Below are 16,862 nucleotides of genomic sequence, written 5' to 3'. Positions count from 1 at the left end.
ATAAATTTGTGTAGTGCTCAACTGCACAATAATACGTAAGATGGCTCAGTAATAATGACATAGTGAACATGTAGGTACCTACCGTGGAGCTTAGGAAATGGGACATTATCAATACCTGTGAAGCTTCTTGTATGACTTTTCCTTACTCTCTCCTACTCTCGGCTCAGATGTAAGCACAGCAAAGGTGAATTTTGTTTTTATACTTCCTTATCTTTATAGTTTACCATTTGAGTATGTATCCCTAAATAATATATCATTTGTTGCTGTCACTGTTTTGGATTTTATACAAATGAAATCATACCTTGTCTATTCTGCTGAGTATTATAGTTTTAAATTTCATCTCTGTTGACCTGTGAAGCTGAGCTCACTCATTTTTACTGCTCTATTGTATTCCAGTGTATAAATACACCATGATTTATTGATTCATTCTACTGTTGATGGTTTATTTTTGTACAATGTTAGATTTATTTTGTCTATCTTTTATTTAGAAATTTGCCTTCATTTTAGAGTGACACTGATGAGTGATTTTTTTCTTTTATTATTCTTATTTGGTTTTGTTTTCAAAATCATAATAAACTTATAAGATGAATTATTGGGTGTTCCTTTCTTTTACTATTCTTTGAAAGAGTTTTTTTAAAAGATGAGAATTATTTATACTTTGAATGTTGTGTAGAGCACACGTTTTGTCGGGCACACCTCTAAAACCTTGTGGTTGTATTGTTTTCTTTATGGGAAGAATGTAAAAAACAGATTCCATTTCTTTATTGATTAAAGGACTACTGAGATTTTCCTCTTCTATTTGGAGTCAGTTTTGGTTAATTACATAGTTTGTCTGAAACTTTGCCACTTGTCCCGATATTTCAAATATATTAGGATAATTTTTTCTTGAGTTCTGAGATATGTTATTTTGTTCTGGTTCATTTTCCTCTCAATCCTCGTTGCCCCATCATTTGTCTCCTGGAATATTACGGTGGCCTCACTAGTTTCCCTCCCTTCTGTATCACTTACCCTCCCATCCATTCTTCATAATAATAATTTCACTTCTCTACTTAATATCTCTCCAGTGCTTCCTCAGGATGAACACGGACTTCATGGTCTGCCTTCTAGACCCCCTTCAGGGTCCAGCCCGTGCCTACCTCTCCAACTTCTCTTCTCCCAACTTCCCCCACGTTCCGGAATCCAGCTCTGCAGAGCTACACACCGTTCATGCATCTTGGACTGTTGCCCCCAGTCTCCTGTCCTTGCCTGTGTTGTTCATTATGCCCCTGTTGTTCTAGAAGGTCTGTTCCTCTGTCCTCTCCATTTTTCTGGCTAATTCCTACTTGTTCTTTACATCTCAGCTTTGTGGTCATTGCCTCTGTAATGCCATGTGTGACACTTATGCTTCTGTGCCCCCCTAGCACTCTGTTCTTCCCTGTCTTGGATAGTCCTTGTCACATAGCTTCAGAATTGCCTATTTGCTTGTCTGTTTCTCATTCCACACCCAATCCCAGACAGTGAGTTCCATGGGAGCATGGAGTGTCTTGTTCCATCTCTCATGGCTAGCACCAGACAAGACGCATGCTTGTACAGTACTAAGCCTTACATTAAAACCTTGCCTTTAGAACTTTGTGATTACAACAATCATAATATCATACATTTGTACAGCTTCTTACAGTTTAAAGAACACTATCATATACATTATTTTAGGAAACTGAAGCCTTGGGAGCACAAATATGCCTTGTCAAAATATGCAAGCTGCCTCCTCTCACCAGTAGCAGTGGGATGAAGAAATAAGCTAGTGTTCAATGTTGATTCTTTTATCGTGAAGTTATTCTACATTTTCCTTTTATCACTGAGCTAAGTGTAGCTCCATCTGAGGGCTCTTTGAGTCAGTGATGGGGCACTGTGCAGTTTTTCTCTCCCGCGCCTCCTTTTGATTTAAGAAAATGCAATGATTCTCATGACAAAGGATACCAGGGTTTTATTTTTTGACTGCTGGGTATTTTTCTCCTCAGGGAACTTTTTTTCTAAATTCACATCAATGGTATTACTTTGGTAATTAAAAAATATACAGTAGAGAGACAAAATTACTACACCTTCATCCTCCTGCCTGGCTTTCCTTCCGCTGTGGAGAATTTTGGAGTTCATCTAACATGATGCCCGCCTTTAGCAGTATGGAGAGTAAGACCTGGAGACCTGAAAGGTCGTATCAGGAGCCATATGGTCACTTTCTTGCAGAGGTGGGTTGGGCGCTTGGGCTCCCAACTGCAAGTCTGGCTCCCTTTCGAAATTTGAGCAGCCATCACCAATCTGTTATAACAGATGTCCAGTGTCTCCAAGTTTGTCTAGTTCGTGTGATTTTCCAAATATCTGCTACCAATGAGTCCAATGTTTATTCAAACCCAAAACCAAGTTACATTTTATTTTCTTCATTTATTTATTTGTTTTGAGATGGAGTTTCATTGTTGCCTAGGCTGGAGTGCAATGGTGCGATCTTGGCTCATTGCAACCTCCACCTCCCAGGTTCAAGCGATTCTCCTGCCTCAGCCTCCCGAGTAGCTGGGATTACAGGCGCCTGCCACCATGCCCAGCTAATTTTTGTATTTTTAGTAGAGACGGGTTTCACCACGTTGGTCATGCTGGTCTCGAACTCCTGACCTCAAGTGATCTGCCCGCTTTGGCCTCCCAAAGTGCTGGGATTACAGGTGTGAACCATGGCGCCCAGCCTCCAAGTGACATTTTGATGTCAAATAAATATAGAATGGTATGATGATGTTTTAAACAACCAAAAGAAAAGTATTCATAATTCCATATATTAAGAAATTTAAAGTATACCTTAAAATATGCCAACTTAAAGTCAGAAACCTATATCGCACCCAACACACCGCTTGGATCAGAGACTGTAGTTTGTGTTCTTCTTTTTTTTTTCTTTTAACAAAAGATAGTATGTTTGTAACAGTTTTTTTTTTCTTGCTGATTTATGACTCCAATATGGCTTTGTTACCATTGTATTGCAGGGGTTGATGTTAGCATCTTAATATTGTAAAAGCATCACCTTTTGTTTTTAAGAAGTCTTTAATATGTTCTGCTAACCCCCAAGGATTTTTTTTTTTTTTTGTGGTTTATAGAAATGAGAGTGATGCCATTTTATATACATTGAACAAAGACACCCTGACTCTAAATCTCTGTCTTCCTATCGTCTTGCTTGTTTAAGAGTTTTGAGGCTAGGCACGGTGGCTCACACCTGTAATCCCAGCACTTCGGGAGGCCGAGGTGGGTGGATCACGAGGTCAGGAGATCGAGACCATCCTAGCTAACACGGTGAAACCCTGTCTGTACTGAAAAATACAAAAAATTAGCTGGGCGTGGCGGCAGGCGCCTGTAGCCCCAGCTACTGGGGAGGCTGAGGCAGGAGAATGGCATGAACCCAAGAGGCGGAGTTTGCAGTGAGCTGAGATCGCGCCACTGCACTCCAGCCTGGGCGACAGAGCGAGACTCCATCTCAAAAAAGAAAAAAAAGAGTTTTGAAAGCCATGAGCATCCAAACAGCAAGTCTGGCAGCTCCACTGATGTGTTCGCACTGAACACTTCCTGCCCTGAAAAGCTTAGAAAAACAAACCAGCTTATGATGAATATAAATGTTTTTCGGAGTATGTGCAAACAGCACATTTCTGTCTTTTTCTTCTCTTGGAAGGCTGCATTTTGAAAGCCTGCATGATTTCAGCCACACAGACGAGCTGTTTCCTGAAAGAAATAAAGCTGTAGGGGTGAGAAAGACCTTGAATAAACATGAATATGTCCCCGACGTGTTTCTGGACTTTGTCAGGTTGGGTGGTGTCTCATTGCCAAATTGGGAAGAGCTGGTAGCGCTTTTTTTTCTTTCTTTCTTCTTTTTTATTTTTTTTGCTACTGAATTAACACAAATGCATGTGAGAATATACACAGATTTGTCTGATACTCAATAATGGTCTCTGAGGTTGGCAACAAGAACATCATATCTGCATAATTAATCAGTTGTTGACATGTGGATGTTTTCTGCATACGTTGGTTGCACTGGTGTTATAAGGTGTGAGCATTGTTGGGCTATGTCTCACTGGGCAGAAGCATGGCCAGGAGAACAGCCAGGGACAGCAGAATGGCAGAGGTCCCCACTGGTCCAGGAGGCAGGAGGTGCTTGGGGAGCAGCCATGCTCAGGCCTGGCCAGGCTGGAGCTGGAGGGCTGTGGAGGCAGAGAGGTACTTGGACCAAGGAGGAAAGGGTCACTCTACTGCCTTGGGTAGAGGCAGATGGACTCCAGAGTCCTGCAGGTCCCAGCCAGGTTCCTAGAGAGTGTAGACCCTTTGAAATCTCTAAGGAAGATGGCGAGATCCAACTTGGCAGTTTAGATAATCAGAAAAAAAAAAAGTGATTCTTTAAGGAACCTAGAACTACTCTGGTCTGCCCTGAACACTCTATTTAAAGCTGCAATTTATACCCCATCCCCAGCACTTTGGATTTCCTTTTCCCGTATGACATAGTATACAATTTACTTCTCTATTATGTTTATTTCTGCTTCCCCAAGTTAGAATATGAACTCCTTGGGAAAAGTGATTCTTGTCTGTTTTGTTGACTGTTGAACTCTCAGTATCAAAAACAGTACTTGGCACATAGTAGGTGCTTAATAAACATATGCTGAGTGATTGAATGGGCCCTGTGAACCCCAAGAATTAACCTAACACTCCATGCTTTTGAGATTCTCCCCCCGCAACCATTTGGGTAAAATAAAGTATTTATTTGTACTTAATTTAAAAGACAAAGATGCCTTTTCTCTGCCAGAGAGATAATGATGAGTGTTAGTGGTGAAGAGGCTGTGGGAAAATACGTGCTTCACTTGAGGATCAAAGTGCAGATTCCACTGCCTAGATGGGGCCCTGAGAGCATGTTCTTCTTCAACACGGAATTCCTGTCAGGGCCTGGAAGCGATTTTTGGGAAAGACCAAGATCCACCAGAAAACACCTCACTTCTGCACCGCGCTTTTTCTGGTGGCTCTCAAAAACAGCACTTCCTCTCACCAACAGTGACTCATGCCCCTCGAATAACAAATAACCAGCATTCTCTTCTCTCCTGAGTGCTTTGGTGGGAACGGTGTCACCCCTCACCGAGTGGCTAGACCAGGAGGAGGGGGAGGCTGGCGGAGAGTGAGGTAGGGAGTTTACAATTTATCAAGATTTGAGACAAACACCTCGTTTTTTTCTCTAGCAATGGAGCCCTGTTCATAGAATACTATTTTCAGTTTTTTTCCTGGGGAACTTTAAAGTAGACTTATTTCCATATGACATTTTGCTAATTGAGGCTGTTTCCAATAGGTCAGCTTACTTCAAGGTCTTGAAAAATGGACTCAAGTAAAATTTTTGGGGGGCGGGCTCTAGGGAAAGAGGATCTGCATTGTGTATATTGGCAGGGGAAGGCTTTCTTTCCGCTCCCCATTCGGAGGAATAGTCGAGTTTTTAAATAACCCCTTGTGAAATGTCAGCATGCTACTCAGCCAGAGCCTTTGGGCCTTCTGTGGTGCAGAGAATATTCAGACAGCAGGCATGCAGGCTCTGCGGGGAGAGGGCCAACCTGGGCTGGCTTTCCTAGGAAAGATGTTAGTTACTGAAGGTCTTCCATGTGTAAAGCCCAGTGCTGAGCACTAAAGAATGTTCAGATATGTAGAGAAGTCATACAACTCCATGTTTAGGTTTTCTCCTTTTGGAGAACTGAAAGGTGGAATGTGTTCTAGCAAGATCTTTTCACTGATTACTCTGGTCCCTGCTTGCCAATGCTAATTAGGGATGTGAGAGTCAGTGTGTGTGCTGTGTGGTGTATATGTATTTGGTGTATTTGTGGCGTGTGCATGCATGTAGTGTGTGGGGTGTGTGTGTGGTATGAGTGGTATGTGTGCATGTGTGGTGTGTGTGTGGGGGTATATTTGTGGTGTAGGTATGTATGTGTGTGTATGCATGTAGTATGTGATGTGCATGATATGTACATGATACATTTGTGGTGTGTGTATGTGTGTAGTGTGTGGTATATGTGTGTGTATGTGTGGTGTGTGATGTGTATGGATGGTGTGTGTGGGATATGTTTGGTGTGTTTGTGTGTATGTAGTGTGTGGTATGTGGTGTGTGCATTGTATGTGTTAGGTATGTAGTGTGTGGTGTGTGAGTACATCTGGTGTTTGGTGTATGTGTGGTATATTTGTGTGTGTGTGTATATAGTGTGTGGTGTGTGTGGGGGTATGTTTGTGGTGTTTGTGTATATGTGTAATGTGTGGTATGTGTGTATGTGCGTGTGTGTGGTATGTGGTGTATGTATGTAGTATGTTACATGTGTTTGTGTATGTGCGTTGTGTGTGTATGGTATGTTTGTGGTATGTATATGTATAATGTGTGGTTATGTTTTTGTGTATGTGTGTTTATGTAGTGTGTGGTATGTATTTTTTCTGTGTGTGTGGTATGTGTGCAGTGTGTGTGTGTGTGTGTGTGTGTGTGTGTGTGTGGTGGTGGGGTCTTTGAGAAGGGGAGGGAAGGAGAGAGAGGGAGAGAGAAAATTCCAGAGAAAATGCATGTTTTGTGGCAGAAGGAGGAGTGGTGCTATGAAAATTCCAGTTTGCTAAAGAGATTCTTCCTGTGATAGATTTAAACTCGGGGAAGAAGCCTGTGCATGTAAACAGCTCATTCTGAGTAAGGGAGGCACTCGCAAGGCCCTGCCCACCTCACTGACCTAGCAGGGGTGGAGAAGGGCCTGGGGCTCATATTTCTTTTGAAAATGTGACCCAGAGTGAAGCTGAAGTTCAAAACTACATGGTATTTTGGCTGAGGTGTATCCAGACTTTATTCAAATGTTAGGTCTTTCAAATGAACAATATTAGAAGAACATATAATTAATTGATGGTAAATAGAGAAAAAGAATCTTAAATCCCTAGAAACAATTTTTTTTTATCTTAGAAAAGAAATGTGAAAAGTCCTTTTCTTTTAACCCTCCCTTCCAATCCTGCCAAAGTAAATGTATTTTATATTTCATCAGGAAGGTTTTGGACACTTAAGACTGAAAAGTCTCATAATGACTGCATTCTACTTGAAAAACCAAAATGATCCGGAAGGTTTATTTTTTAACTTTTGTTTCAGGTTCAAGGAACCAAATGTACATCATGGTTTTTTTTGAAGAAAAATGTGTTTGGTGCATTGAGTTTAAGTACTGCTGGTTAACTTGACTTTCCCTCATGGGCCTTGGAAGCTACAAACTGTAAAGTCCCATGTGCCATCCAGGCCAGGGGGAACAGCCCCCTGAGGCCCCAGAGGAATACAGAGAATGTATCCCTTGCAGACTGTGGCTGGCGTTGAGCCTGGGGATTCTCCTGATTTGCCTGGAAGGTACACTTCCTGACTCATGGAATATTGACATTTAAAGGGACCTTTCACTTGTAGGAGTGATCCTAACTTCCCCTTCAAATACTAAAGTCTTCCTGGCCGCTCTTGGTTTGTCATCCAGGCTGGGGTGTGGTGACATGATCATGGCTCACTGCAGTGCGGCCTTCACCTCCTGCCCTCAAGTGATTCTCCTGCCTTGGCTTCCCTAAGTGCTGGGATTACAGGCATGAGTCACTGTGCCCTGCTTTGGTTGCTGTTAATAGAGACAGGCCTACCTGTGCATTAATATTCCTGACAGTGACCTTACATGGTGTCTGGCTAAGCGCTGGTGTCATGGGAAGAGTCCAGCAATAATGGCTCAGGGCTTTGTCTTCTTGGCATTTAGCCTTTGCCCAACCTGTTAAAATCTGTTGGAATCTCAGTTCTTCCATCTAGCATCTTACCTTCTTATGTTGTCTGTCAGTGTAGATTTGAAGCATCTGACAGTATATTCCTTGAATCCTTAGTGGCCAAGATGACGACATGGCAAATGAGGAACTATAATTGGGTAAATTTGCCATCAGCCTGGATAGGTAGAGGGCTCAGGCCTCAGCCCTATTCCTGTTCAGTGTTTGTAGCAGTGACAAGGATGCAGATTGTGAGCATGCCCCACAAATTTGGGCTGACGTGAAACAGGGGGAGAGTGCCGCCTATCCCGATAAATGGAGTCCAGATCTAAAACAGTCTTGAGATGCCAAATCTAAAGAGAAAGTGAATGGCAGGAAAGCCTGCAGTTGGGCTCTCAATCCAGAGTGCAGTGACATGGCTTAGCAACGGCATGTGGGAGAAAGACTAGGTCCCTTCACTGACCCCGGTTCTGTAGACGTTAGCGGTGTGATATTTGGCTGTGTTTGTGCTCTGGAGAGAGATGGGTGTGAGAGCTCACACCAGGTCAGGAGAAGTGTTCAGACTGGCTTGTTTAATTGCAATGGGAATCACATTGTGTTTGTTTTAACTGGTGACTGCTTAACTTTTGAGGCACATTGGATTCTGCTCTTGACTCTAGGAATACCCTCTTCTCCCCTGCTTCTCTCTCTTCCCATTATATCAATCTGAGAAATAGGAAAAAACAAAAAACAAAAAACTAAAGTGCTTTTTCATACTCTCTATTTTCCACTCAACACAGCACTAGTGTGGAGGTATTTCTGTACACAGCAAGCTATTCTTCACTGGACACCACTGGGTATCCTCTATTTCAATTCAATTCTGATACTATCTACTTAGAAGTAGCATCAGACCCCACAGGTTAAGGGCTCCATCCCACAAGACTGCCCCCTACTTCAGACGCCAGTATCAAGCAGTAGGTTGAGTATAAGTTATCATTTATACTTCTGACAAACAAGCTATAAATTGAGCCTCTCCTTGGGTTTGACTAATTTGCCAGAGCAGCTTGGAGAGCTAAATGAAACACTTTACTTAACATTTTCTAGCTTATAAAGGGATACAATAAAGGATAAAGATGAATGCCCAGATGAAGAGATACATAGGGTGAGGTCTGGAAGGAGGTCCCAAGTGCAGGAGTTGGGATGTGCCACCTCCAGGCACACAGATATGTTCACCAACTCAGAAACTCCCTGAACCCAATCCTTTTGAGTTTTCATGGAGGCTTCATTACCCAGGCATGGTTGATGACCTCATTGGCCATTGGTATCAGCTCAACTTTCAGCACCTCTCCCTTCACCAGAGGTTGGGGGTGAGGACTGAAAGTTCCAACCCTCTAATCACATGATTGGCTCCCCTGGCAACCAGCCCCCATCCTGAGGCTATCCAGGGGTCCACCAAGAGTCACCTCATTAGAACAAAAGATGCTTCTAGCACCCAGGAAATTCCAGGGAATTTAGGGGCTGAGTCAGATGCCCCTGTCACTCAGGAAATCACAAAGCCTTAGGAGCTCTGTGTCAGGAACTGCAGTCAAAGACCAAATAGTAGAACAAAAGATTCTCCTATGGCCCCTATTGCTCACAAAATTACAAGGATTTTAGGAGCTCTATGTCAAGAACCTTAGAGGCCACATATATATTTCTATTATATCATAATATCACAATCAAGCAGAACTTTCACCCAGCTTTCATAGTTATTCTTGACCCTTTGCAGTGTATAGATCAAGGTCTAGAATACTCAGCTCTTGTCCTTGAATAGCCATCCTGTATACACTTCCTCCTGCTCAAGTCAAATCCTTCAGCTGGATGGGGATGTGGAGACACAGCTGTATCCCCAAGTCTCATATTCATAGTCCCTGGAGGTGCTGTCTGGATTCCTCCTGACCTGGTCCCTGGTGACTCAGCAGCTGCGGACAGTGGCTGGTGGAGATGATGCATTTTGGCAGCTTCTCTCCTAGGCCTGGCTCAGTGCCCTGGGAAGATCGCACACTTCCTGATCCAGGCTTGTTCCTCCTGCTTTCCCTCCAACTTTTGCTACTTAAGGGCCCTGACCTCTTTGGTCACCCCATCTTGTGAGGGGCCACATGCCACTGAGTCTTCCTGATATTTAGGAAGTCAACTTCCATCTGGCCGGAAATGTCCAACGCATGTTTGGTATGATGCTTTCTTTCTGAAGCCGTGTGTGAACTCAGCCATTTCTCCTAAGGGAAGGCCCAATTTTTCTAAGAAAAACTGCACCATAACTACCCTTGTCAAAGTCAACGTTGACTTCCCTGTTGCTAGATCCAAGGGATACTTCTCTGGCCTCATCTTCCTCAATTTCTTAGCAGCATTCAAGACACTTGACTGTTCTCTTTGATGCTAAATCTTCCCATGACCTAATATAGGGTTTTTTCCTTTTTATTCTACTCTAATTGATGTTCATTTTTAGTCTCTTCTGCTTGCTCCTCCTCTTCTACTTAATTTCAAATATTAGAATTGAGGGTGTCAGGCAAAGCCCTCTTGCCTGCCAAACTCTTTCTCTAGGGAGTGGCTTTTCTGGTATAATGGATGTGAATATATGTAAATATACATACATACATACATACATACATACATATATACATACATACATATATACATACATACATACATTATGAAAATGTAAGTGATGACTTCCAAATCCCTATCTCCAGCGTCAGATTTCCTTTCTGAGCTCTGGACTTGCATATTGAATGGCAAACTCACGCTCTTTACATGGATGTTTTATGGACACCTCCAACTTAACATGACTCAAACAGAACTATTGACTATCCTCACCAACAAATCAGTTTCTTTCTCAGGGCTATCCATCCATTACAATTCCTTTACAGCCATTGCTCAAGCCAGAAACCCAGAAGTCACCTTTGATTCCTCCCTTTTCCTCCCTCATCAGAAAGCTTTGTTGGTTCTACTTCTAATCCATGCACCTCTCCCCTTCTCTACTGCCATCATCCCAGTCCAAGGAACCATCCCTTCTCACCTGAGTTAGTACCAACAGCCTTCCAACTAGTCTTTATGATTCCACTTTGCCTCCTTCTAGCTCAGTCTCCACAAAGCAGTCAGTGTTGTTTAAATACTCTTCTATTGTTGTCCGTCTCCTTACCATAAGGCTTTAAATGTCTTGGGTGGCTTTTCCCTTCCTTCTTTATCCATTTCGTGCCACTCTTACTTGTCTGCACTGAATCCAGCCACACTCTAGTTGTTCCAGTTGACTGACTTCCTTTCCACTTTGGAGCTTTTGTACTTGCTCTTCTTTTGCCAGTAATACTCATCCTTAGCTTTTTCCATAACTGGCTCCTCCTGTTTGAGGTATCATCTGAAATCTTATCTTCCTATGGATGCCTTTTTTGGCCATCTTATCTAAAATTGAACAGTCCTCTCCCAATATTATTCTCATATCACCTTGTTTATTTCCTTTAGAACTTAGAATGTTAGTTTTCTTATTTATGTATTCGTTTACTTATTTTACTATGTATCGCCACCTCTAGGATGTAACCTCCATGAAAATAGGAACCTGATCTTTGTTGTTCCTCATTGTATCTATCGCACTGAGAACTGTGCCAGGCATATACTAGGTGCTCAATAAATATGTGTTGAATGCATGGTCAACTAAATATAAGCATCACACTGGAAGGTCCACTATATGCGGGAAGCTGTTTTAAGGTGGCGATCTTTGACTGCTTCCACTCTGGTAAATGGATCTGTCCAGGTATTGGCACATGGCTGCTAACAGGTTCCAGCCCTGGTTGTAAGCCTGCGTCTGTTCCTCAAACTCACTGACCTCCTTTCTATTTTAGGGATTTTGCACTTGCTCTTTTTTTGTGTGCCAGGAATAGTCACTGTCAGATTTGGTGATTGGTAAGTCTCCTAACTCTCAGAGCTATAGTTTACTCATTTTTAAAATAAGGAGTTTGACTTAGATGACTTCTAAGATCTCTTTAGGTATTTAAAATGATGATTCTGGCTGGGTGCAGTGGCTCATTCCTGTAATCCCAGCACTTTGGGAGGCCAAGATGGGCAGGTCACCTGAGGTCAGGTGTTCGAGACCAGCCTGGCCAACATGGTGAAACCCCGTCTCTACTAAAAATACAAAAATTATCCAGGCATGGTGGTGGGCACCTGTAATCCCAGCTACTAGGAAGGCTGAGGCAGGAGAATTGCTTGAACCTGTGAGGCGGAGATTGCAGTGAGCTGAAACCACGTCACTCAATTCCAGCCTGGGTGACAGAGCAAGACTCCGTCTAAAAAAAATTAAAGTAAAAAAAAATAAGGTGATGATTGAAGCCAGTAAGAGCAATTAACAATAGTGGTGCTAAATCTCTCACATAAATGAAATTTAATAAGAAAATCTTTAAATTATTTTAACAGCCCAGTGCTATCTAAGCCATGTAGTCTAGTGGAGTTAACTCTTCTATATTCCTTGACAGAATGATGTTGATTTCCCTTTCTAAAACACAGTATTCAGAGGGATGTTTTGGCATAAACTGTAGTTCCTGCTGCAGTTTGAGAATGAGTCCATTGGAGCAGCAGAGGTGTCAGAGGAATATGTTTATTCCCTGCTCCTCCTGTTTGCAGAGAGCAATTTTCTTAGAGTAACACCTGTGGCCTCTTACTTTATTTCTGACTCATTTCTTCCCAAGCAGGGAGAGTGAGGTAGCCAGTCGGGGGTATAGTCACAGATCCATGTATTTTTGACTGGATGGGGCTGAGCACTGCAGATTCTGCCTCCTTTATTACTTTCCTCCTTGAAGCAATCAAGGCAGTGATCCTGGTAAACCCTCTGCCTCCTCAATCTTCCCTTGGACAGGCTCTCCCTGCAGGCGGGTGATAGTGTGATGGTAGCAAGTCCATTGGGTCATCATATCCCAGCCATATTCCCCCAAAGAGGGTGTCCTTTCTGACCCCCTCAGACTCCAACCATTGTGATTTATGTCCAGTGATTCAGATGCCAGGTAATATGGTTTGGTTCTGTGTCCCCACCCAAATCTCATCTTCAACTGTGCTCCCATAATTCCCACATGCTGTGGGAGAGACCCGGTGGGAGATAATTTGAATCATGGGGGAGGTTCCCCCATACTGTTCTCATGGCAGTGAATAAGTCTCACAAGATCTGATGGCTTTATCAATGGTTTCCACTTTTGCATCTCTTCATTTTCTCTTGCCGCCATCATGTAAGAAGTGCCTTTTGCCTCCTGCCATGATTCTGAGGCCTCCCCAGCCATGTGGAACTGTAAGTCCAATTAAACCTCTTTTTCTTCCCAGTCTCGGGTATGTCATTACCAGCAGCATGAAATTGGACTAATTCAGTAAATTGGCACCAGTAGAATGGGGTGCTGCTGAAAAGATACCTGAAAATATGGAAGCAACTTTGGAACTGGGTAACAAGCAGAGGTTGGAACAGTTTGGAGGGCTCAGAAGAAGACAGGAAAATGTGGGAAAGTTTGGAACTCCCTAGATACTTGTTGATTGCCTTTACCAAAATGCTGATAATGATATGAATGAAAAGGTCCAGGCTGAGGTGGTCTCAGATAGAGATGAGGAACTTCTTGGGAACTGGAGCAAAGGTGACTCTTGTTATGTTTTGGCAAAGAGACTGGTGGCATTTTGCCCCTGGCCTAGAGATTTGTGGAACTTTGAACTTGAGAGAGAAGATTTAGGGTACCCAGTGCAAGAAATTTCTAAGCAGCAAAGCATTCAAGAGGTGACTTGGATACTGTTAAAGGCATTCAGTTTAAAAAGGAAAACAGAACATAAAAGTTCAGAAAATTTGCAGCCTGACTGTGCAATAGAAAAGAAAAACTCATTTTCTGGGGAGAAATTCAAGCTGGCTGCAGAAATTTCCATGAGTAGTAAGGAGCCTAATGCTAATTCCCAGAACTATGGGGAAAATGTCTCCAGGGCATGTCAGAGACCTTCATGGCAGCCCCTCCCATTACAGGCCTGGAGGCCCAGGAGGAAGAAGTGGTTTTGTGGGCTGGGCCCTGGGTCCCTTTGCTTTGTGCAGCCTAGGGACCTGGTGCCCTGTGTCCCAGCTGCTCCAGCTATGGCTGAAAGGGGCCAATGTAGAGCTCGGGCTGTGGCTTCAGAGGGTGGAAGCCCGAAGTCTTGGCATCTTCCATGTGATGTTGAGCCTGCAACAGAAGTCAAGAATTGAGGTTTGGGAACCTCTGCCCAGATTTCAGAGGATGTATAGAAACACCTGAATGCCCAGGCAAAAGTTTGCTGCAGGGGCGGGGCCCTCATGAAGAACCTGTGCTATAGCAGTGCGGAAGGGAAATGTGGGGTCGGAGCTCCCATACAGAGTTCCTACTGGGGCACTGCCTAGTGGAGCTGTGAGAAGAGGGCTACTGTCCTCCAGACCCCAGAATGGTAGATCCACTGACAGCTTGGACCATGTTCCTCGAAGAGCCATAGACATTCAACGCTTGCCCATGAAAACAGCTGGGAGAGAGGCCATACCCTGAAAAGCCACAAGGGTGGAGCTGCCCAAGACCATGAGAGCCCACCTCTTGCCTCAGCGTGACCTGGATATGAGACCTGGAGTCAAAGGAGATCATTTTGGAGCTTTAAAATTTGACTGCCCCACTAGATTTTGGACTTGCATGTGCCCTGTAACCCCTTTGTTTTGGCCAATTTCTCCCATTTGGAATGGCTGTATTTACCCAATACCTATACCCTCATTGTATCTAGGAAGTAACTAGCTTGCTTTTGAATTTACAGGCTCATAGGCAGAAGTGACATGCCTTGTCTCAAATGAGACTTTGGACTATGGACTTTTTGGTTAATGCTGAAATTAGTTAAGACTTTGGGGGACTGTTGGGAAGGCATGATAGGTTTTGAAATGTGAGGACATGAGATTTGGAGGGGCTAGGGGTGGAATGATATGGTTTGGCTCTGTGTCCCCACTCAAATCTCATCTTGAATTGTACTCCTATAATTCCCATGTGTTGTGGGAGGGACCCGGTGGGAGATAATTTGAATCATGGGGGCAGTTTCCCCCATACTGTTCTCGTGATAGTGAATAAGTCTCACGAGATCTGATGGTTTTATCAGGGGTTTCCACTTTTGCATCCCTCTCATTTTCTCTTGTGGCCGTTATGTCAGAAGTGCCTTTCACCTCCTGCCATGATACTGAGGCCTCCCCAGCCATGTGGAACCCTAAGTCCAATTAAACCTCTTTTTCTTCCCAGTCTCGGGTATGTAGTTATCAGCAGCATGAAGACGGACTGGGGTATGAGCTTTCCATGAACTAAACACAGTCTACAATATACATGTTTATTTAAGCTTGGATTTTTAAACAAAGCATTATGAAGAAAAAGTCTCAAAGGAAATACACCAAAACAATTAAAAGTGGTTATTACAGGTTGAAAAGATTATGGGTGATTTTATTTTCTTCTGTGCTCATTTATATGTTCTAAAGTTTCTACAATGAAGTGCATTTTTGTTGTAGTATGGGAGAAAATTTTTGTTTCCCACTCCTTTGCCAAAAAAAAAAAAAAAAAAAAGAAAAAACGGAAGAAAGGAAGAAGAAAAGAAAATCCTAAAAACAATAGATGTGCAACAACAAGACAAAGTTAACTACTCTGTGGCTGAATTGCTGGAAGATGGGGAGCAGAGGTAGCGGGGAAGGGGAGAGAGGCAGGTGTCAGAGAATAAATGCCACGGCTGTCAATTTGATTTGGGCCACTGTGATATCCTGGCCTAACAGTGCCCTGACACACCTGGTGTGCCTCACCTTGGTCTTTGCCAAGGGAGGGCACTTCCCTTTTTGTTTCTTGGTACAGCTTTTAATGGTGGATTCTCCTGGAATGGCCTTCTTGGACTTTACTTGTCAGGGGGCCCTTACTGGAGCCTTATTTGTGACCAAATGATCTTGTTTTTCAGACCACAGCTGAGAAATCTCCTGGAGCCTATTTCCTTCCCGAGTTTGCACTCTCTCCTCAGGGAAGTTTTCTGGAAGACACAACAGGGGAGCAGTTCCTCACTTATCGCTATGATGACCAGGTAAGAACATTGGACAAGGATCTACCTTTGGCTTTGCTGTTTGCCAGTGGTCAGGAAACAGTGTCTCTAAAAGACCTTCAAAGTTAACTATATTTTCCTCTTTGCAATACAAGTACAACAGACCCTTGACACCCTCGAAGGATCCCAGAGCATCTGGATTGCCCATGTTTGCATATAATTTCCTATACAATGTGCAGTTCTTTCTCTGCATTTGCATAAAAGTCATTTTTTCTTATTTTCATCAGAAATATATGATGGATTTGTTCATCTTAGCTATCACCACATTGATGATTCAATTATGAAATTATCCAAAATTCTGTTTTCTGTTTACATGTTACTTCTTTGCCGTCAGCTTTTACTTCATTTCTTTTACCAGCACCAATGTTGCATGCTTTTTTTCCCCAAGATTACTTTTCAGAAAGGAAGGAACACAGTGTATATGCCTGTGTGTGCATATGTCTGTGAGTGTGTGTGTGTGTGTGTTGAAATCATTTTAGGAAGGCTAACTAGAGAAGAAGGCCTTGCTTGGCTGACATGTGTAAGCTGAGCACTGGAAGTTGTTATTCCCTTCCATCCTCAATTCACCTTGATGCCGTAATAGCATTTAAGATTATCCATCTTTGAAATCACTCACAACTTGGTGAAACAGAGAGTTTCAACTTTGCCTAATGCAAAGCTGGTAAAGCCTGAATTTATGGGGCAGTTGAGCAAACCAGGGTGGACTTTAAGATGATGTAGGGCCTGGGTGGATCTGGCAGACCTCAGCACCTATAGGGCCCAAGTGAAGGTGAGGAGCTGGGGCAAGATCAACTTCCCATGGTATATGATAGAGTGGAGGGAGATGGCCCAGTGACTGAGGCCAGCTGTGCTGTCCTCAACTGTATAGCCAAAGGCCAGTGCGTCCTGGTTTAATTTAGGTAAAGCCTAGTCAGGGTGCAAAAGACAGTACTCAAAAGGAACAGCTCTGAGAAATTCAGTCTGCCAACATGGGTAGATCCAAGATGTGACCACAGGGAGTAGGACCCAGTTCTGGGGGCTGGCTG

The 16,862-nt window shown here is 43.2% G+C and overlaps 1 protein-coding gene across 10 annotated transcripts in view; it reads left to right on the top strand.

Annotated features, from left to right (window-relative positions):
• Nucleotides 1-16,862, top strand: part of ADAMTSL3 (ADAMTS like 3) — a 388,887-nt gene that overhangs the window by 33,410 nt on the left and 338,615 nt on the right. For all 10 annotated transcript variants that reach the window (XR_010123993.1, XR_010123994.1, XM_054451684.2 and 7 more), the window contains exon 3: nucleotides 15,700-15,819. Coding sequence is in view for 8 of the 10 variants with exons in the window: in XM_054451684.2 (XP_054307659.1) it covers nucleotides 15,700-15,819 (120 nt within the window). In the remaining 2 variants the exon portion in view is untranslated. The remainder of the gene's footprint in view (nucleotides 1-15,699; nucleotides 15,820-16,862) is intronic.

The sequence above is a fragment of the Pongo pygmaeus genome, chromosome 16 (genome assembly GCF_028885625.2).
Source record: "Pongo pygmaeus isolate AG05252 chromosome 16, NHGRI_mPonPyg2-v2.0_pri, whole genome shotgun sequence".
Classification (NCBI taxonomy): Eukaryota; Metazoa; Chordata; class Mammalia; order Primates; family Hominidae; genus Pongo; species Pongo pygmaeus.
The sequence above is the reverse complement of the archived record's forward strand: the minus strand, read 5'-3'. Positions and strand labels throughout refer to the sequence as shown.